Here is a 21861-nt window from a genome sequence, read left to right as displayed (position 1 = left end):
TATAACACTTTAGGACCTTTTGTGTCAAGGTCTCTTGGCCCACACACACAAGTAAGGTATCATAATAATCTGTAGATTTGGGGGAATTCTGTGCAGTATGAAATCTGTGGCTGCAGAATCCGTACGTTTTCTTTGCAGAAATGTGAGGAAAATGTGTGTGTTTTAGTCAATGTTTAGCGGTCCGCAGGGCGCTGCCGGTAAAAAAATGTTTTATGGGATGCATGTGCAGTACACCACCCTGGACTCCCCCGGATGTTTAGTTTTCTGTCTGGGTCTGGTAGGTTTTTCCAGTTGGCAGCCTACCCAAACTTAAAACCTGCAGCTGTTCAACACTCAAAAGAATCAAATGTCCTCTCGCTTGCCATTGAGATGGGATGAAATAGTCTGCAGGGGAGCAGAAAGATTGTTGAGGTTTTAGGGGTGACAGAGGGGCCTGATGTTTGGATGTGCAAGACCCATCCCATTATTTTATTTAAAAATATATATTGCTGTCATACAGTGGGCTTTCTGCCCCGCAGAAGCAAATTTGGGGCACATCTCCAGTCTGTCTAAGGGTGGGGGGGGACGGGGGGGGACCAGTTGGTCCCTGTTGGGGTAGGGTGTAGCCAATGCCAGACACCAACCGCACAATTTTCTTTTGCTTGAAGTCAAAATCCCAGATGTCAGGTGGATTTTCTACAACATGTGGCAAGTTCTAGGAAAATCCCTAATTGGGACAAGCCTCCTATCTGCTCCCAGGGGGTGGTAGTGACCCCGAATGGGAGAACTATGAATTGGTAGTGTTTTCCTGCTATGACAAACCTGAAGTATTTGCGGGAAGCAGGATAAAGGGGTACATGGAAATTAGCGTTTTTTAGGTCAAGAATGGCCATAAAGTCACCCATCTGTAGAAGTGGAATGACATCTTGCAGAGTGACCATATGAAAGTGTTCTGACAGGATGTAGTAGTTGAGAGGTCTGAGAATAGGATTGGTCTTAGTGATCCGTCCTTCTTTGGAATTAATAAGTACATGGAATACACCACTTTGCCTATCGGTTGAAGAGGGACTGGTTCTACAGCCACTTTGAGAAGAAGGGCTTGGACCTCTTGTTTTAGCAGTGTTAGGTGATCCTGTGATAACCTGTGATAGCGAGGTGGGATGTTGGATGGTGTGGTAATGAGCTCCAGACAGTAGCACTGTTGGATTATGGCTAGTACCCACTGGTCTGTTGTAATGGATTTCCAGACCGGGTGAAAAAACTGTAGCCTACCTCCAACAGGTGTCATGTGGTCGGGGGGAAGGATGAGTAAGTGACTGTTTGGGAGTAGAGGCTGCACCATGTGTTAAAGCACTCCTGCCTCTTCCTCTGCTGTTATTACCCCTTAAGGAGCCTCAGTAAAACCCTTTAGTGTAGGTGGATTAGCCCTGCTTCTGCTGAGAAGTGGAGGCCTCTGTGGTGATGAATTTGTATCCGCCCTTGTAGCTGTATCGGTATCTTTTTTCATTTTATCTACCATCGAGTCTCCGAGAGGGCAAAATAAATGTTCTTTGTAAAAAGTCATGTTTAAAACTGCCTGTTGAACTTCGGGTTTGAAGCCTGCGCACGTGAGCTAGGCATGTCTACTGAGAAGTATGCTGATATTAATGCGCCTAGCGGCCGTGTCTGTTGCATCTGAGATACATCTATTGGAGTTATAATTATGGCCTGACCCTCTGAAAAAAAGATGTTGACCCTTTTTCTTATCTTCCTCTGGGAGATGCTGCTGCAGCTCTTCCATTTCATCCCAGTGGGCCCTATCGTAACATGCAAGTAGGGCTTGGGAATTGGCAATGCGCCAATGGTTGGCTGCTTGTGTTGCGACTCGTTTTCCAGCAGCATCAATATGTTTGCTTTCCTTTTCAGGAGGTGGCGTATCCCCAGTTGCCTGTGTATAGGCTCGTTTACGAGCTGTAGTAGCAACAATGGAGTCTGGTGATACCGGATTACATATGAAAAGGGGGTCTGACGGAGCCGATTTATATTTTTTATCTACGCTGGCGTACACGTACTGACCCTTTAAATATGTCATCAGCGTGACGCAACATGCCAGGGAGCATGGCCAGAAACTGTGTGCCTTTATGAGGTGATGACAGTATATCAAAGAGGAAGTCCTGTTCTAATGGTTCTATATGTAGTTGGACTCCATGACAAGTAGCTGCACTAGCGATCGCTTGCTGGTAAGCAGTGGAATCTTCAGGAGGGGAGAGGTGAGCTGGGTAAATATCTGGGTCACTGGGAGTTATAGGGTCTGTATTATAAGCATCCCAAGGATCAGGGTCCCCTAATAGTTCTCCCATAAGCCCCCTGTGGATAAACCTGGAGATGGATTGTCCAGAGGATCCTATTGTGGAGAAGGAGGGGTTGGTAAAGGTGGTGAGCTGAAAGATGTGGAGGAGGGGGTGACGGTGGAGGATGATGTGTAGGGCTGTTAGCCTTGCCCTTTCTCATCTTTTTGAGCGGTACAGGAACGTCCAATTCCTCTTCAAAAGGTAAATGCCTCTTTGGTGGATGAGAGGCTATAATTTTCCTGTGCCTTCTTGAAAGTGGTTATTTTCTGTCTAATGTCCATTTTTTCAAGTACAGGCTCAACCGAGGTCATGGAAACCCAGGATTACTTTGAAGATTTCGACACGGTCGATTTCAGAATTGAGGCGTTTCAAGATTTTTTGCCCCGTACTGAAGGAGATGGAGCCGGTTGCCATGTCGGGCCCAGAAGCTTAGCGGAGACCGAAGAACGTGCTTGATTCGAAGAGGTCAAACCAGAGGTCATAGCCTTTGTTGAACTTTTCAGTGCCAGGCCCGATGGCGGGGCCTCCAAATTATCTTTTTGGATCCAACCATGGCCAGATGGCAGTGGCAGTCCAGCGACCTCTAAAAAGTGGAACGGGCAAGTGTTTAGAAGTCGTTTTGGTTGGAGCAGGGTCAGGGGCGATAGGACTCAAGCACTGCCCGAGTGGCAGGGAGCATTCTAGTTGCTCCTCCACACCAGAGCCGGAGATCTCTTCAACGGAGAACACCCCTTCATCCTCTTTGGCAGCAGGCTCTTCCTGGGCGTGCTCCTCACAGAAAATGTCGGGAGTATCGTCTTCACTGCGAAGAGACATCTCCAATCAACTTGCCCTTCGATCGCAAAGTGTCTTTTTTTTTTATTAGTCTTTTTATTAAACAGTTGCTTCATATTCATCAATGCTTACAATGTTGTATATGCACAAAGCGAGTCGGTGTGGAGAGAATCAAACCAGGGCAGTTTCAGGTAGCGATGAAATCAGCCGATGTAGCATGTATATAGCAATGCAGGCATAGTGGACAGTAAAGAAATACAATCCAAGCCAAAACTACCCTTCTCCCGCAGAACCCCCTGACAATTCCTTAGGTCTCTCTGTATTGGATCCATTTGCCCCAGATCTTCTCGTACTTTCGAAGGCAGCCCGACTCTGGTAGACCTCAAGCTCTGCTATCTAAAACCAGTCTAGATCGTTTTTCGAATCCAGGATGACCAGGGGTCCACTCACCACCCCATGTTTATGCAATGTTGCGCTTGGCTGCCCCTGCCCCTAACATCAACCATATCCTAAGATACCGGGGCAAAGTGTCCTCCACTGTTATGCACAACACCGGCCATCTAGCCTCAAGGGGAACAGCAAGGCCCATAATTGCGGCCACGGCCTGTGTGACTTCCCTCCAATGCTGTTGGATCACTAGCAGTCCAAAAGGATATGGAAGAATGAGCTGAATGCTCAACAACCCTTGGTGAAAAAGGGCCGAGTTGTAGGGACCCAGGCAGTGCAGCAAGAATCTGGAGAAGTAGGATCTGAGTAGTATGCATAGTTACAAGAGGCAGAAACAGGCCTGCTGTATGGCTAGTTCTCTAGGGATTTGGAGGGCCTGTGCCCAGTCGTCATCTTCTATGAGTCCTATGTCTCCTTCTCAAGCTTCCCATAGTGAATGGAGCAGATTGGGGTAGTTGTTCAATATTTTTTGGTGTACTAGGGAAACTGCCTTAACCGGCACTGAGTCCAGTAACAAGCGGTCTTCAAAGGGTGAGGACTCCAGTAGATGTTCTTCCTAAGGCACATGGCACAGCATGCGCATGTCTCCGTTGTTGGTATCTGTAGTGCTCCCCGGCCCCAAATGTTTAAATCAGTTTGGAGGTCTACAAAAGACAATAGTGCGGCCCACCCCTCTCCAAATGTCCCCAAGGCGGACGATTCCTATCAGTCCCCATCAAAGGAGGCCCCGTAATTTCTTCACCTCCTCAAATCGTTTGGTGTCCCACGGTGGCATCGCGGCAGTTCATTTACCTTTTCAGCCCAGATGCCTGTTGGCTTCGTGCCATGTCCTAGCGACCGCCTGGCAAAGTGTCTTTTTCAATCTGAAAGACTTGCAGGTGTCGCAGTTGGCCTCGCAATGATGGGGTCAGAGGCAAAGATTACGCACCTGTGTGTGGATATTTGGTGTGACACTGCCGAGCAAAATCGATAAAGTGTTTGCTAAATCAGGAATACATTTTCCACACTGACTGTTCACAATGAAGGGTAGCTCCGAGGCGATCGGTCGAAGTCAGAAACAAAGAAGGTTTTCAAACAGAGCAGGAATGGGAAAATAGCGATCGAGATACACTGTACAGTCGCAGACAGAATAGGACTGAAGTCTTGTTCAGAATGGAGTTGAACACAGAGGAGAGGCACACATGTCCAAACCCGACACAGAGAGAAAATAATCTACCAAAGTAGTGTATGCCCTTGCGTAATATCACCAAGAGGAGGAGTCACTCTACCTTGTGACTCCAAAGACTTCTTCGAAGAAACACAAGTTGAACAACTCCGGCTAAACACTATATGACAGGAGTATGGAGAACATGCGTATCTACGGCCACACATGCCATTGAACCCGCAGCTGCTGCAGCAAGTTAAAAGCTAACATCCGATTTTTATATGTAACTTCTTGTAATATGTGAATAAATGTCTACAGTTGTCCATACTCTCTTATGCATTCTTTTTAATATGCAGGCAAAATAAGTGTCTGTATTTGCCCCATCATCTCTATATTGCTTTAGAAGTTAATCTAGCTCCCATGCTTCACCATTAACAACATTCAGTCGAACAGCGTTTACATGTAAGGCAGGGTGCAAAATTCCAAGAATTTAGTCAGCTTCTGCTAACCAATATTGGATCCAGACACAACAGTAATGTCAGATGCCAGCAGGCCATTGAGCTAACATTCAAAGCCTGCTTTGTACCATTTTGAAGAAAAGGTCAAACATGCTGTCTTTTTAATTCAAAATAGACGTTTCATTAGCCCGTGATAAACAGCATGAATAACGTACATTAATGATACTGATCATAAACACAAATGGGAAAGCAACAGCAAACCCTTCATTTTGACTCAAATAAATTATACTGCAAATTAAACCAATACTGGCAAAGCTAAAAGGTCTTGATTTAGAAGGCTGGTACCATGGTTATTTTTTATTTTTTTACAGCAAGCATAAGTGACAAAAACTGCCAATACCTAAACACGATGGCCATATGATTATAATGAAAACGTTACATTAAAAAATAAACATTGCATACAATTTTAACACAATGGTACAGTAGCTTCTCAGCAGGCACATGTACTTAGAACAAGCATAGGCACCCTTTTCAGTTTTAAAGAATATCAAAGCACAACGTGCAAGAATAGCTTAAAAGGATAAAGAAGAAAAAGGGAAAAAAAAGCCTTGTCAAAGTACCGGCACATAGGCCCTGGCGCTGAAGTGCATTTCTTTTAGGTAAGATGTGCACATCAGGCAGAATGGAGTCACTCATAGTAAAGGATAGGATAGGATAGGATATAGGTTTTTTAAAGCGCTCGAATGCCGTAGCGTCTTGGAGCTGGTAAGTGTGGGGGAAAGGTCGGTCTTCAGCGTAAGCTCCCTAGAATAACCAGGTTTTTAGAACTTTCCTGAAGCGTTGATGGTTATCTACAGATTTTAGAGAGCAGGGAAGCTTATTCCAGAGTCCTGCAGCACGATTTGAAAAGGCTCTACCTCCCCATCTAGCTCTCCTAATCCTGCTCACCTGGATAAGACTCCGGGTGCTGGACCTTAGCATACGGCTGGGGATATAGGGGGTCAGTATTTTCTGGATATCCTTGGCTCCACCCCCGAAGACAGCTTTGGGGACCAGGCATACGGCCTTGAATTCTACCCGCTGTTAGACGGGGAGCCAGTGTACGGTTCTAATTCCCGCCGAGACGGATTGATCTCTGGGAATAAAGGGGACTCAATGGCTGCAGTCGGCTGACATATTGTCCCACATGGTATGCTGTGGTGAGCGAAAGCAAAATGTGCACGAGAGCTGAAGAGACCAATGTATGATGACCTCCAAAGCCTCTCCATATACGTAAACATATGTATGTATTTCTTTTTACTAATGATTTTTTTAATACATCAAGCTGGCGAGTAAACGAAAGAGGTGTATAGACAAGACCTAAAAAGAAGACAGGGGGAAAACAAAGTAATCAAGTAAAGGATCGAAAAAGTCTGATGAGCCCTAGTAAGGTAGAGTGAGAAGTGAATGCAGAACATATACCCTGTGCTCAAAAGACATCTGTAAATTAAAGTGACAGCAATAATGCTGTTTCTATTTGGGAGAATGTGGAAGACGTGAATGTGTACGGCTGTTTCTGTTTTTTTCAGGTACTAAACATTTTTTTTCCAAACACTGGATAATCCCACCTCTGAAAAGAGATTGAGTTTTTTCATAACAACTGCTGAAACAGCCCTTCCTTTGCCACATCATAGCACCATACATAACAGTTATCATCCAATTCAATGATGCTCAATTATCGCCCACTTAAAGAAGAAGGGCGTCATTCTTGGGAATTCAAATCTATCACCTACAGAGCTATGCAGAATAAATGAACATTGTTTATTTCAGAGATGTATTTCAGCATTGTGGGTTACATATCTGCCTGAAATATCTGAGCAATCTTTTACATGAATGACTTTTATCCGCCAATATCGGTGAGTGATTTTTGTACCTTCATTGGTCGCAAAATGTCAGTTTGCACGCGACTATAGTTTGGACGAGTAAGAGTAAGGAAAAAAGAGACACGTTTTTAGCCGTTAGCAAGAACCTTTCTTATTTTTGTATTTGCTTGTGTCCTCTATGGGGGGGTTACTTTCACTTTTTGGACGATATTTAACTGGGACGTCAATTTGATGTGACGATGTAATACTGCTGCCATTTTCAGTTGCCGTTGGTACATGAGGAATGTAAATGTTTTTTCTTCTTTTCTGTGTCCCCTATTAAACCAGGATGCACATCAGGTGATAAGTCATGCAAAGTAGTTCATTTTATACAACTTTGTCTTCCAAACGAGGACATATTATTGTGTTAGCGCCAATTTATTTTAATGATTAATTCTCATTTGTGTGGACCTTTCCATTTAATCTTATCTGCATCTTTTTGCTTTTTTTGTTTTAAAGAAGATATGAGAAATCTTCTCCTAGTTTTATAGTACCAGAATATTGTAAATAAAACAATATCTGACAAAAGATCACATTACTTACCTTTGGTAACACTCTTTCTGGCAGTTACTCTACCTAACCGCAGATTACTCTTAGAAATGTCCCCAGGCCCCTGACTGGATCTAGAAGTTTTTACAGCAGGGCTTCTATGTGCCGCTAGGTGGCACTGTGTGACTCTACATTGGTCTTGTTCCACCCTGGAAGTGGCAGAGTAAAGCCGTAGTAGGTAAGCACCACCCCTGCAAGAGGACGCCAGTTTCATGCTCGACTCTTTCCATGCCCTGAGACACAGAGCACAAAGCATTTGTCAGTACAGCTTCTTTTAGACCTTTTTATATGGCAAAAATGAGGACACTCCACAGAACGGGTAAGCGGGAAGGCAGTGAAGGATCTACAGTAGATAGAGTATCAACCACAAAGGGCATTACTGAAGGTAAGTAATTTGTTCTTCTGATGGATACTTCTTACTGCAGATTGTTCACCTCCAGAATAGATACCAAAAGCAGTGCCACCCAAGGTGGAGGGTCTGTGGAGTCAGCTCAGACCAGAAACGGGGGAAATGCCCTTCCTGTAAGATATGGCTGTTAAGGCAGTAATACTGTGCATGGACGACCATGTCGTGGCTTGGCAGTTGTCAAGAACACAAACTTTGTGTGCCAATGCAGCCGTAGCAGCCTTGTCCCTGGTGGAAGGAACCCTGACACCTTCCAGCATCTGCTTATTGGCCGATGAATAGCAGATCTTAATGCAGAGGACAATCAACCCAAACAAAGTTTTTCTACATCGCTTTACCTTTCTTTGCCACCGACACCCCACTCAAAGGCTTTTGGTACGAGCTTAAGGATCTTCTTTGGGGTCCCACTAATACAGTCTCTCCTCCTCTTTCGAGAAGTTAGGTGGAGCAAAGAATGTTGAGAGGGTGATGGATTACCTAACTTGCAAAGGAATGAAAATGTTGGACAAAAAGCCCGCCATGGTGCTCAATATCAGTTTGCATGGGAAAGCGATGGTGTGCGACTTCTTCACCAACAGACTGGAGCTCACTCACACAATGAACCAAAGGCATTGCAATTAGGAAGCCAGTTTTGACAGTTAGCAAAAGCAACAAACAGCTGGGCTCAAAAGGGGTGCACATGAGGAACATTAGGAGCAAATTAAGACCACACTATGGCATTACAGATGGAGTGGGAGGAAACATGTGTATCAAAACTGTAATTAATCGCATCACAACAGGTGCTTTAAACATGGGCAATTGGCCAATGAATCGCAAAGTGGCCAAAAGGCCTAATAAATCATTTTTAATAATGCCCACTGCAAGGCTTTGCAGGGCCAAAGGCAAAACAAATAACAGAACCTCCAACAGTTTTGACTGCAAATTGTGTTTTTGCGAATTCCACACCAGGACACAAACGTCCCCTCGCCCGGTATAAATGGACTTTGTGGACAGGTGGCTGGCAGCAAGGATGACATCCACACCTCAGGTGGTACATCAAACACAATCAACTGCCTGTTTTTATTCTCCATGCATAGAGGTGTAAATTGAACAGGTTTGAGTACAGAAACTTGCCCTGGTGGTGCTCGAAGAGGCAGCCTGCTCGAGCGACAAATGTTCATGCCCAGAAGGTTTGAGTACCACACTCTTATGGCCCAGTCAGGACCCACTCGGAGGACCTGGTCGTTCATGAACTTCTTCAGAACTCAGGGCAGTACAGGTAAAGGTGAAAGGAGTACAGGAGTCCTGTGCCCCACTCTAGCCTGAAGGCAACGCCTAGAGATAATGGGCTTGTGAACTGCAGCGCAGAGAATTGACACTGTACATTCTGGACGGCGCAAAAAGGTCCAACCAGGATTTTCCCCACTGTTGGAAGATACCCTGCCCCACTTTGGGGTGCATCTGCCAGTCGTGATCTGCCAGGCATCGTTATTTGACCCTGTCCATCTTGGCAGCTGAAGATCTCACCAGGTGGTACACAATCAGAGAAATGTCCTGACTCTGTAGCCAACTCCAGAGGCACCTTATCTCCTTGCACAAGACCCTGCTCTTAGCAGTTCCACATAGTGGGGGTGTTGTCCATAAGAACCTGCACCAGCCTTCCCTTGATGAATGGCAGGAAGGGCATCCATGCCAGGCGAGTGGCCCGCATCTCCAACAGGTCGCTGGATAGCCAGATTTTAGCCAATATCAGAGGTCTCTGAGCTCCACCTATCCTAGGTGACTTCCCCAACCCAACAGTACTGCGTCTGTCACATCTAAGTGGGGCAGAGAGAAGGGTCTGCAGCTAGTTAGACCGAGGTTCAGCAGCCATCACTGCAGATCCTGTACAGTCTTCTCCAGAACCTGGATGACATCAAACAGGCAGGATGCATGAGGCTAACAGGCCAAGAGGCCTCAGAGCTGGTCACCCAGATCCAGGAGGCTGAAACATCAGGATCATAGTCCAGATGTCCTGGACTCATTGTGGCACATGGGAAGCACTGAAATGCACCGTGTTAAGACAACTTCTATAAAAGGGAGTTTTTTTGAAGGAGTGAGGTGTGACTGTCACGTTGATCGAGAACCCCAATGATGTCAGGGGGTTTGCTATGATTTGGATGTGGTCTATGACTGATTGGAGGAAATGAGTCTTCAACAGCCAGTAATCAAGGTAGAGAAAAACTGTTATCCCAAATCTCCAAAGACGTTCAGCAACCACCACCATCACTTTCTTGAACGTCTGAGCAGCACTACTAGATCCCGGTTCCAGACCATGAAAGGACTGGGGTGACCGTTGCGGTGGCAGAGCCTGGTATTGTCTATACACCAATCCTGTGCAGTAGTTTCGGAAGGGACAAAATTGAAAAAAGCAACTGTCTGGTGGGGACAAAAGGCCCAAGAAATGCAATGGGGACCTGCTTTCTTTAATGCATTAAAGGGCAGAATCAGCCTTTTCGCCAAACAGGCAGGACTCATCAAAAGAAATATCCATAAGGAATGGATGTATGACATTACAACGCGGGTTTTTACCACGCGTGCAGTTACATCGCATGCGTTACAACGCATGCGATGTTACAACGCTATGCCATTCCAACGCAAGTCTTTACATCGACTTGCGCTAGATGGCGTGCTAACATTAAAAAAGTGTAATTTACTATTCCAACTCCAGTCCACTTAACAGTAGGGAAGGTGTTGGGATAGTAAACTACACTATTTGTAATGTTAGCACGCCATCTAGCGCAAGTCGATGTACAGACTTGCGTTGTAATGGCATAGCGTTGTAACATCGCATGCGTTGTAACGCATGCGATGTAACTGCACTGCGTGGTAAAAACCGCGTTGTAATGGCTGTTCCCCATAAGGAATACATGCACGTTCCCAGAAAAGTCTGTATTCACATGTGGTGACAAAGCGCCAGACCAAGTGCCGCCTGCTCTCCTCAAACAATTAATAATGCCCAGGACTGCATCCTAACCATCTGGGATGGTTTCAATCATGGAGGCCCTGAACTCTTCCTGGACTGCCGACAAGATCTTGCTGCACATGTCCTACAGTACATGCATGTAATGGCTAATAGGCAGACTGCACTGACTGACCTCAATCCCAGACTCACCACAGAGGACATTCTCTTACGGAACGCCGCAATTCATTCCGACTCCATGCCTGGAGGGGTTGGGGAATGCATTTGGATTCACTTTGCTGGTGGTGGAGGAGGAGGATACTGTGACATCTGGCCACCTGTCTTATCACCAGTGGGCAACAGCAAGGCTTAGCCCAAGTGTAAATAAGAGTGTCAGTCATTGCTTAATTAAATGGAAGTACGGGCTCAGATGAGGCTGGACAAGGCTACAAAACCAGTAAGGATATGTGTCTAGATTTAAACAGAAGGCAACTGTAGAGTAGGATCTCAGTTGCTCTTCTAATCACTACAGCAAATAAAGAACTTTCCTCTGTTGGGGATCGAAGGGGCGAAATCATGCCTGTATCAAGGGACTTCTCAAGCCCACTGGCTTCCTGTAAGTTCATATAGATATCATTGTAATGCAGGAGTACCTCATCTCCATCACCACCGTTGTAATCATAAGGTGGGGGCAAACTCTGGTCAAAATCCAAGCCAAAATATAGTCGAGACATGGAGGATGGCTCTTTCTTTTATCTGAGTCAAGTTGCACGGGAACTAGATGCCCAGGAGTGGAGTCAAAGCGTGACCTAGGTCAGGTTCGAGACAAATTCAGGTCGAGGTTGGACACTGGCATTGGCAGGTTATCAATGTCTGTTGACATCAGGACTGGCGTCAAAAAAGGAGCCGGAACAGGTTTGGAGCCAGAAGGAAGACGGCACCAGAGTCAGAGCGGACGCCACAACGGGTTCTAGGGACTCAAAAGGCACTGGGGACGGATCCACCAGCTTTAACCCGACTGGAGGTTTCTGTAGATCCTTCGGGCCCAAAGGCAAACTATTGGTCAGACACCAACTATTCAAAAGTGTGGTATCTGACTCGCAAAGTGAGTGGGTCCTTTTCCCTTTGTGAATCTTGAAAAAAATTGAGGGAGAGTTGCTAGTGGACCACCGCCAACTCTGAGTAAATCTTTTTTTTTAATTTTTTTTTTTTTTTTTTAAAAGGCTGTCCTATATTTTTTAAGGATAAGGGTGTATTTAAAACAAACTTTTTCTCTATTTAAACATAAAATGGGACTTGGTGGTGTGCTGACCCTTGCAGGTCAACATCTGTGTGACTTTGGCCAGTCGCTGTTGGTCACAATTTGCAGCCTAATGTTCATTATGCAGGTCATGCTACAACCCACTGTAAGTTGCCATTTTATGAACCAAACTATTTCTACATATGTCTGTTAGTAATACTATTCTATTTGCCAAGTCAGTACTCAATTTACGACCAGCCTTTGCACATGCAATATTAGTACACTAGGCCCAACAATCCTTGCCAGATAATTCAACTCAAGACAAGAAATCATAAAAGGAGACCGCGAAGGCCAAAGAATTTGAAGCAGATAATGAATGACATACTCGGAGGAGGACAACAGCAAGTAATTTATCAATAAGTGGGACGAAACTGGTGTGCAGTTCCAGAAAGCTAGAAGAAGACGTAAGAAAAAATCTCAAAAGGTATTTGGGATCAACGCAAGAGACGTTTAGCTAGGAAAATTAGCAAAATAATAAGCAGGGTAAGTATGTACTGAGTTACACAGACTGCTGCTAAATTCGGGAACATTCACACAAAGGCAGGTGACATAGACGGTTGCCATCTATGTAACATATTTGTATACATACGAGGTCATTCTGTAAAAAAAATTCATATTTATGATATTGTGTCAACATACTTTGCATAATTATGATTTGTTGAGTCAAAATCAGTTTCAAATATGTCACACACATTTTCGCTAATACACAAGCCACACATTTCATCAACTCAAGCTTAATATTTTACCATGGAAGGTAAATCCAAATGTTCCCATCAAAATTGTTCTTGAAAAATACAATCAGGGTTGGATTGGGATGCAAAACATGCCCGGGCACTCTAAAGAAAATAGTGGCTCACATTTGAGTTTTGTGCCTTTTTGCAATACACTGCCGCTGCGTTTAAGTATTATGAAAAGAAGGAAGGGGGAGAGCTTTCTAAAAGATGCATGTTTTATTAACTTCAAAAAGATTAAACAAGCAAATGATGCCAGGCCTCTTTATGCACTGATTAGTTCACACTGGTGAACCACGCCTGAATATAAGTGAGGCCGCCCCTGCTCACTCTGCATGCATTAATGAGCCGGTCCGGCGAGACACTGGGAATGACACTCTGCCCCCTTGGTAAAAGGCAGGTAACAGAGGCCCATGTGCCTCCGGTAAGGCCGCTCAGGCCTCCACTGGGCCGCTGGCGGCATCTGCACAGCACAGACAGCCCAAATCGGCATCCATGCTTCTCAGAAAAGCGGCCTAGAGCTGCAACTCAGATACCGGCCCATTGCCCAGGCGCCTGCATTACAAATCCACCCCTATACATGTTTAGTTCATTTTGAAACTATGCATATAAAACACATTTATAACAGGTCCTTCAAAAATGTAAATCGACACAAAATCATCCATGCCCCCTTTCCAAATCCAATTATGCCCAGCAGGAGGATGTGAGAAGTAGGCTGGGATTTTAAAAGACAGCATTTCTCCCCAAAAACTATAAAGTAAAAAAAAAAAAAAAAAGGTTTTTTGTCATTTAAACGGGGCAGGACGGAGAGCGTAGTGCATTTTAATGCACAGCTTTATTTTCAACCAGAAATACAGTGCCTAGTGAAAGCCGTGTCTGAAATTCCTTCCCTGGGCATACCCGACCGTTTTGGATGTGTACCATTTGCTACATGTACGCAGAATGATGCAAGAACATTTTTTTTTTTTTTTTAAAGGAAAACAAATGCATCTCAAAGATTCAAAAACATCAACAAGCATTAACAAGAAACACTCAAGAGGGCGGAAAGAGTCGTGAATCACACTACAGTAGCTAAGTGCAGACGTAAAATAATATTCAGTGTGCCTTACCGCATGAGAAGGGGTTTGGGCTTTTGCGACAGCCAGATATTCATTCTTTGAAAACATGCCAAAATATGACCCAGATGGAAGTACTATCAAATTAAATGCTTTGCCTCACATTTCCACTAAAGTCTTCAGAAAGGGATTTTTATTTCCGGGTGGGTGGGGGGTTGGGCGGGGGCTAAGAATACTTCGAGCACCTAATCTGAACCTAGGCATGCAAAAGGAACCATCTTCAGTCTGAAATAGCAGATCGTTCCTTATTCATTGTATGAGCATCTGCTGACGTGCAGATGCAACAACGGAGAATGCCCAAGTCTGACACACCTTTTTGCACTCGTGGCTTTAGGGTTACAGCGCAGGGAATCGAACAGCTGTTGGGAAAATCATAAAGCTAACTTTAGGTATGCACTTACAATTTGTATGTTAAACTTTACCACCGAAAAGACGAAACATTCTCCCTTGGGTGTGAAATAAACGCAAACATTTCATATTTTAAAAAAGTGAAGAAGAGATATTTCGCCCTGGGAAAATATCCCCCTTGTGAATAATAGAAAGGAAAGATTGCATTCCCACCTTAAAGTTGTCAGAGCCCGTTTCACAGGCAGAAACAGCGGCTAATTTATGAGAAGGCATTTAACCAGAATGTATGTGTATTTACATATGGATTTTGATGACTCCCATGAAAGTATTACAAATAAAAGCCGGGGACTGATCAAGTTGCCACTGTTTGTGACTTGCCCCATAAGACACCGAAACAAGGGAACTATTTGACAGGAAAGTAGGTGCAGTAAAAACATGGCACTAACAACCAGAGGCAGCAATTGACTCCTAACGACAGGCCAAGGGAGCACACGCATTTTTGTCATGCCTCATGCTGCGGCAGTGCAAGAGAACTCACAAGGGCATACGCAAAGTTCACATGTACACAGCTCCCTGCTAGCTTTAGAACTGACCCGTCGGATGAGCAACCCTTGTACTGCACTAACGAGAACGGAAATTCAATGGAGAGAAGTCTGTACTTACCCTGACTACACTGAAGTCCAGCTTAGTTTCTTGTGCACATTGTAATATGAGCTGAAAGCAAGTTTTACTCTGATTTGTCATTCCATTTTCATAATAACGTTGCAATATCCTTTGTTGTTCTACAGAAAATACAGAACGAAGATTCATCTAAAAACAAAAGAAGATACTCAGAAAGTTGGAAATTAACTTTTGTAAATGTTTCCAATGTGAGCTCAATAGAACCACTGTAAACCGAAATCGTTACTGTTCTCTAAAGCATGTCACTGGTGAAATTTGAACTTTTTGCCTATTATTCCCCAAATGCTGAAAAGTGAGACTTTGCTAGTTTCTAAATATAACAGCCTACGCAAATAACATGTATATAGCATAAACTATGGCAACTTTTCCAGTTGCATACAGACTGCAAATTCAAATTTTATTTGAAAGGTTAAAAAAAAATATATAAGAAACCCAGTCACATATATTGGTTAGCACATTAGTTTGGGCAAAACAATGCACCGTAAGTAAAAATGAGAAACACAAAAAGCACGCATGGTTAATGATGAATACATATGCTATTCAAACAGACCTCATCAAAAGGATAACTAATACAGTTCTGAAATTGAGCCGTTTTGTCACCCACTTCAGCACAGTTTCTAGCATTAAGATTAGGAATTTCAGTCAGAAAATTTTAAAATCACAGTGGAGAACCAACTGTCTGGATAAAACACAATTTTTTGAGAGCTCACTGCTCAAATTTCTCTAACAAGTTTCAGACCAACTGATCACAGGGACTACACCGTTCGTGTTGACAAGGAACACTTTGTTTTAGGGAATTAATGGAGGAACATTTGGCATTGTATTTGTAAACAGAATTAAACGAAATTACCAACATTCTCCTCTCTTATGATCAAAATCGAAGGCCGAATTTTTTTACTCCTCAGTAAAATACACGGAGATGAAACCTAGTGCAAATTAATAGTATATACATATGTATCTCTTTGATAGCCTGGCCACACATATCTCTGAAACCATGTTTCGCTACCCAAGGCTAGAAAGTCTTTAAACGTCCTTTACCAGCTTAAAGAATAGAAATTCAAAATCATCAAAACCCAACACTAACTTAAAACAAAAACTGAAAAGCAGAACTCACCAACTTGCATCTGGCAACAAATCTACGTTTATATTAGAAAAAGGCAAAATAGCGTACTTCTGGAAAAAACAAATTACTTGAGTTTAACGAACAATCGGACTAAATTACATTCAGAGATAACTTAAGTTTGTAAAATATTTTAAGATACAACAAACAGCACTGGTGTGCCACGTGAAATCTATTTTTTAATTGCTATATTTCTTATCGCACCGCTGTTAAAACAGAAAACATGTACACAACTACAATCTACTATTTGATCAAAAGCTCATACCCTTTTGCTTTAAAAAACACGAATCCATCATTGGACTATTCTACTAAATACCGATAATAAAACAATGAAATAAAATATGCCCATATTTGGCTGACTGAACCCTTTGCGTAGGATTTTGAGCCCTATTATCATTATCGTTGCCTCATGTCAGGTAAGAGAACTTCTTTAGAAGAGTAAAAGGGCAGTTAATCCACCAGTGCTAAAAGAAACAAAGCAGATACTATTACCTTATTTTAGTATTGCCCTCGAAACAACCTGTTTTTCAAATACGAACCTTTCTGAGAGTACAACTGTCTGCAGATTGCAAGATCATCGTGAGGACGGCGGCCTGTTTGTGCCCTTTCTCTGCATTCTTGTATATCAAGGGATGACTTTATACTGAAAAACGGGGTGAATGTACATTAGGGGTGGGCGGTGAAATCCGCTCCATTGGCGGAGTTATGCTACTCCGCGCTCTGCTTGGAGCATGGGGTTCGGAAAAACCCCACCAGCCACTGGCGGAGTAGAGTTTACCGGCGCGCTCACCCCTAACATGCTGGAGGTACGGCCTAACATGTACTATACAGCTAAGTAAAGGCTAAAGAACCCAAGAAAACTTAATGTTAGAAAGTGTTTTCTGAAGTGTCTTTATTCTTTTCATAACTACCCCACACATTAAGAGATTCCGACCTTGCCCCCTCCCCCATAAAACTTACTCAGCTGGCGATTCCGTCTCAATGGCTCCTTTCCTCCTTGGTCTTTTTGCAAGGGGAAGCAACAATGAGTGGATGGGAGGATAACATACTGGCCTTGTGACAGCGCATACCACATGGTGCTAGTACTTCTCAGGGCTTGATGACTCACTCCCGCTTGCCAGTGGCAGCTCCGCTGTCATGGGCCATGCCCAGACCAAGGGGGCAGTAGCTTCCTGAAGGGCAGTAAGAAGCGCTCGCCATCCTAGTAGAACACGTTAGCCACATCCATGAGTTTAAAGATCAGGCCAAAGGACAGACATTCTGGGCCACAACCAGAGGCATTGCAATAAAGCAGAGGGCATGCTGGAGGGTGATGATCCTCAACCATCACCCTCCAGCATGCCCCCTGCTTTATTGCAACGCCTCTGGTTGTGGCCCAAAATGTCTGTCCTTCGGCCCGATCTTTAAACTGGGCGCCAGCACAATCTGCAGGCTGATCTTAGGAGCAGGCAGCGGGTGGGTCTTGCCTGCCCTGCGGAGCAGCAGGCAGATGGCTTTTAGTAGTATGCAGCAGTTTAAGCTGAAGACAGAACTGATATGGAGAGAGGGCAGGCGACGGGTGGTGCTCTCCATACTTCAGCAGCCTCTGCTTGAAGGCGAACTTGGCGCTCCTCACTACAAACTGTACTATGCGGCAGCACAGCTGCATTGGCTGATGCGATGGTTAGGCACGGCCGTTTGCCCTGAAAGGACGATCATCCTCAAGATCCTTGGGGGACGCAGGTATATACGTGGCTGTTGGACCCTGAAATCCACCCACAACGGGAAACAAATTGTGATTCTCCTATTAACATGACTAGAGAATCTGGATTTCATTAAAGACACGGAGGCTATCATTATGCATTAATCCTTTAATGCAGTCACAGACAGCCGCACTACATCACAAAGAAGAAACAGTTCTAGAATGTAGAGAACAGGGTACAAATGGCATGAGGCACAAACAGACTGCCTCTTTTAAATGCAATGAAGTAAATAAAGTTCAGAAGTAAGGTCCAACTTGATCTTGAAGCTGAAGGTAGTGAGAAGTCCGAAGAGAGGTAAGATGAAGGTTAGATGATTATGTAGAGTTGTCTGAAAGGAAAAGGAGAGTGATAAGATGATAATATAAAAAAGTAATATAATAGTAAAGTCATGAGTTGATAAACAGTGCAAATACATATCATAAAAATACATAGTTCAAGAATTATACCAACCAAGGGAGTGGAGGAAAAAAAGGGGGGATAATGATAGCCTCCGTGTCTTTAATGAAATCCAGATTCTCTAGTCATGTTAATAGGAGAATCGCAATTTTATTACAAGACCGGAGGCTACATTATGCATGTTGGTAGCCATGAAGTACTACATCCGACATTTGTTCAATAGGTTTACAGTAATGGTGAGCGAAGGTTGAAGCATTAGACCAATCGGCTGCTTTAAGAATATCATCTAACTTACCTCCAGACCAGAAGGATTTGCTTGCCATAGCACCTCTGAGAGAATGAGCTTGGAACTTAGAAAGATCAATTCCAGCTAGATTCATTACTGGCTTGACCCATCTAGAGATGGAGGAGGAGGAGGCAACTGGTTTAAAGGGTTTAACAAATGAGATAAGGAGTTGTTTGGCATCTAGAGGACGAAGGTCCTTCATTCTCAAGTCATATTCTCTCATACAGTCTATGACGCACAATTTCTTGCAAAGGTCAAAACGAGGATAAAAAATAGAATCCGACATGGTTTTAGTTCATCTAAATATATCAAATTTAACTCCAAACATATCGTAGGATCTATAAGAAATATCCAGACATTTCACATCAGAAACTCTACGACAAGAGATTAGGCATAAAAGTGTAGCAAGTTTAAACGAAAGGTATTTTCTGTTGAGGTAGGCGTTATCTGGCCAAGAACAGAAAAGGTCTAGGATAGCTTTAACATCCCACATGGATTGGTATTTGGGTCTGGGAGGTCTTTTTAGTCTGATACTTTTCATCACTCTACAAATAATATTGTTTTTACCTACCGTCTTACCATTAATTAGGGAGTGTCCAGCGGAGATTGCTGATCTGTAGCAATTAATAGATCTATAAGATAAACCTCTGTCAAATTGTTCGACAAGGAAATTAACTATATTGACGATAGGAGCTTCCAAGGGATCCAAGTTCCTCTCCATGCACCAACAAACCCATTTTTTCCAAATGTTATTGTATCTATAGTGTGTTCCGGGTGCCCATGATTCTCCGAGGAGTGAAAGAGCGGATGACGAAAGGCCAGACAGTTCGTTGGATTGCCTGACACTTTCCAAGCAAGAAGGTTCAAATTCCCTGAAGAGATTAGGTGGTGATCTTCTCCGTCTGCGTTGGTGACCAGACCCTTGCTCGCTGGAATGAGGAAGGGGATGTCGCAGGAAAGTTCGAGGGTGGTCAGGAACCATGCCTGGGAGGGCCAGAATGGGGTTATCAGAACCAAGGAGCATTGGTCTATTCTCACCTTCTGTAGGACCCTTTGTATCATAGCAAAGGGAGGGAAGGCGTAACCCTGAAGGTTTGACCAGCATTGAAGAAAGGCATTCACCGCCAGAGCTCCCAGGTCTGGCATCCAGCTGAAATATTTTGAGAGTTGGGATGACAGTCTGCTGGCGAACAAATCCACATCTAGTGGACCCCAAAAAAGACAGAGAGTATTGAAAATGTTCACATTGAGTTTCCAATCGGTACGGTCTGAGAGGAATCTTGAGTTCCAATATGCAGAGAGATTTGATTTCCCAGGAAGGTAATCCACCTTCAGGGAAATCTTGTGTTCCAGACAGAACATCCAGAGTTTTTTTGCTAAAGCAGATAAGTCTGCTGATTTGGTACCGCCAAGGCGGTTGATATAAGATACTGCAGAGATGTTGTCCATCTTGAGAAGAACAGATCTGCCTTGAGGAGAGTGTTTGAAGCTCATTAGAGCGTATAAACCGACTGTAAGTTCTAAGAAGTTTATGTGGTGGGAAGATTCCGCAAGTGACCATGCGCCACCAGTGTTTTGGTCGAGGAAGCGAGCACCCCAACCGTGGAGGCTGGCGTCTGATTCCAAGACGAATTCCGGGGCAGAGCCAAATATTGCTTTGCCGTTCCAGGCGTCCAGGTTCTCTAGCCACCATGAAAGTTCTAATTTGCCCTCCTGGTCCAGAATCACAGAGTCCTCGTACCAAAGACCAGACTTGAGAGCTTTCCCTTTTAATCTCTGAAGGGCACGGTAATTCAGAGGGCCCGGGAAGATAGCTTGGATGCTGGAGGAGAGGAGACCTATCAGTCGGGCTAATTCTCTTAGGGTTATAGAATCTCGTTTTAGAACATACCTGATCTCTTTCCGAATTTTTGCGATTTTCTTGGAAGGGAGAAGGAGGAGACAGCTCGAGGTATCTACAGTGAATCCGAGGAATTCTAGACATTTGGAGGGAGTGAGGATAGATTTCTCCCTGTTTATAATAAACCCGAGACTTTCGATAAGATGGATGGTGGTATTCAGATCTCTCTGAATTTGGGAGTAGACTTGGGACATGATGTGGATGTCGTCTAGGTAAATAATGAGATGAATGCCCCTCTCTCTCAGAATAGAGACAATAGTCCTCATGATCTTGGTAAAGCACCAGGGGGCGGAGGAAAGGCCGAAGTGGAGAGCTTTGAATTGGTACAGACGTTCTTTCCAGGTGAACTGGAGAAAGCGCTGGTGTTCTTGTGCCATCGGAATGGTAAAGTAGGCGTCTTTGAGGTCTAATTTTACCAACCAATCTCCTTTCAAAAGAAGGTCCCTCAGAAGGTGAATACCTTCCATTTTGAAGTGTCTGTAAACTAAGTATTTGTTCACCTCTCGAAGGTTTATCACTGGCCTCCATCCTTTGTCCTTTTTTTGGACTAAGAAAAGGGTGCTGATAAATGTTTTTAAGGACTAGGGAATCTGTATGATAGCTCCTTTTTTGAGCATAGAAGAGATTTCCTCTTCGACGATCTTCTGATGATCGACTGAAAGAGTTAAAGGATTTGGGGGATGAGATTGAAAGGGGATTTCTATAAAATCTATTTTGAAACCCTGGACGGTCTCTAGAACCCACGGGTCTTGAGTTAGCGACTCCCATATATGGAACAATAGTTTTAGTCTGCCCCCTACTTGGGAAGAAGAGGGAGGAGGAGGAAGACTTACTTGTAGGGTTGGAGATGTTAGGATTTCCGCGGGATCTGTAGCCTCTATTACGAGGTCCTCTGGCTCGATGGGTGTAGAATTGTTGATTTGAGGGGTAGAAGCCTCTACCAGAACCTCTGAAGGATGAGAAGGGCCACTGGGTATTGCGGCCGGAAGAACGGCCCCTTCTTCCAGCCTGTCCAAAAAGGTTTGTGTTGAAGACACGCTTCATATTTGACTGAGCCCTGTCAAGGGCGGTAAAGGTGGCGACATATTTGCCGATTGATTTGATCATGTCTTCACCGAAGAGAAGACCCTTAGGGTTGTCAGATGGTTCTTTTTCTGCCAGGTCGCTGAGTTTGGGGTTGATCTTTGTCAGGATAGTTCTCCTTCTTTCGATGTTTAGGCTCGAATTCGCATTACCAAGGAGGACAATAGCTCTTTGGCTCCATCCGCGAATGAGGTTGGTATCGAGAGGTGTATTTAAACTGTGTGACTCCTCTGCTAGGTATAGGATCCTGG

At 44.1% G+C, this 21861-nt stretch overlaps 1 protein-coding gene across 7 annotated transcripts in view; it reads right to left on the bottom strand.

The window, feature by feature from the left end:
* The window catches only part of HDX (highly divergent homeobox), a 355483-nt gene that overhangs the window by 238514 nt on the left and 95108 nt on the right, over positions 1-21861 (bottom strand). For 4 of the 7 annotated variants that reach the window (XM_085607817.1, XM_085607815.1, XM_085607818.1 and 1 more), the window contains one exon: positions 15066-15212. The exons of 2 other annotated variants lie outside the window; for them this stretch is intronic. In XM_085607817.1, coding sequence (XP_085463943.1) covers positions 15066-15212 — 147 coding nt within the window. The remainder of the gene's footprint in view (positions 1-15065; positions 15213-21861) is intronic. One more of the 7 variants, XM_085607819.1, reaches the window with a different exon arrangement.

The sequence above is a fragment of the Triturus cristatus genome, chromosome 5_2 (assembly GCF_964204655.1).
Source record: "Triturus cristatus chromosome 5_2, aTriCri1.1, whole genome shotgun sequence".
NCBI lineage: Eukaryota > Metazoa > Chordata > Amphibia > Caudata > Salamandridae > Triturus > Triturus cristatus.
Note: the sequence above shows the minus strand (reverse complement) of the source record. Positions and strands in the feature narration are given on the sequence as shown.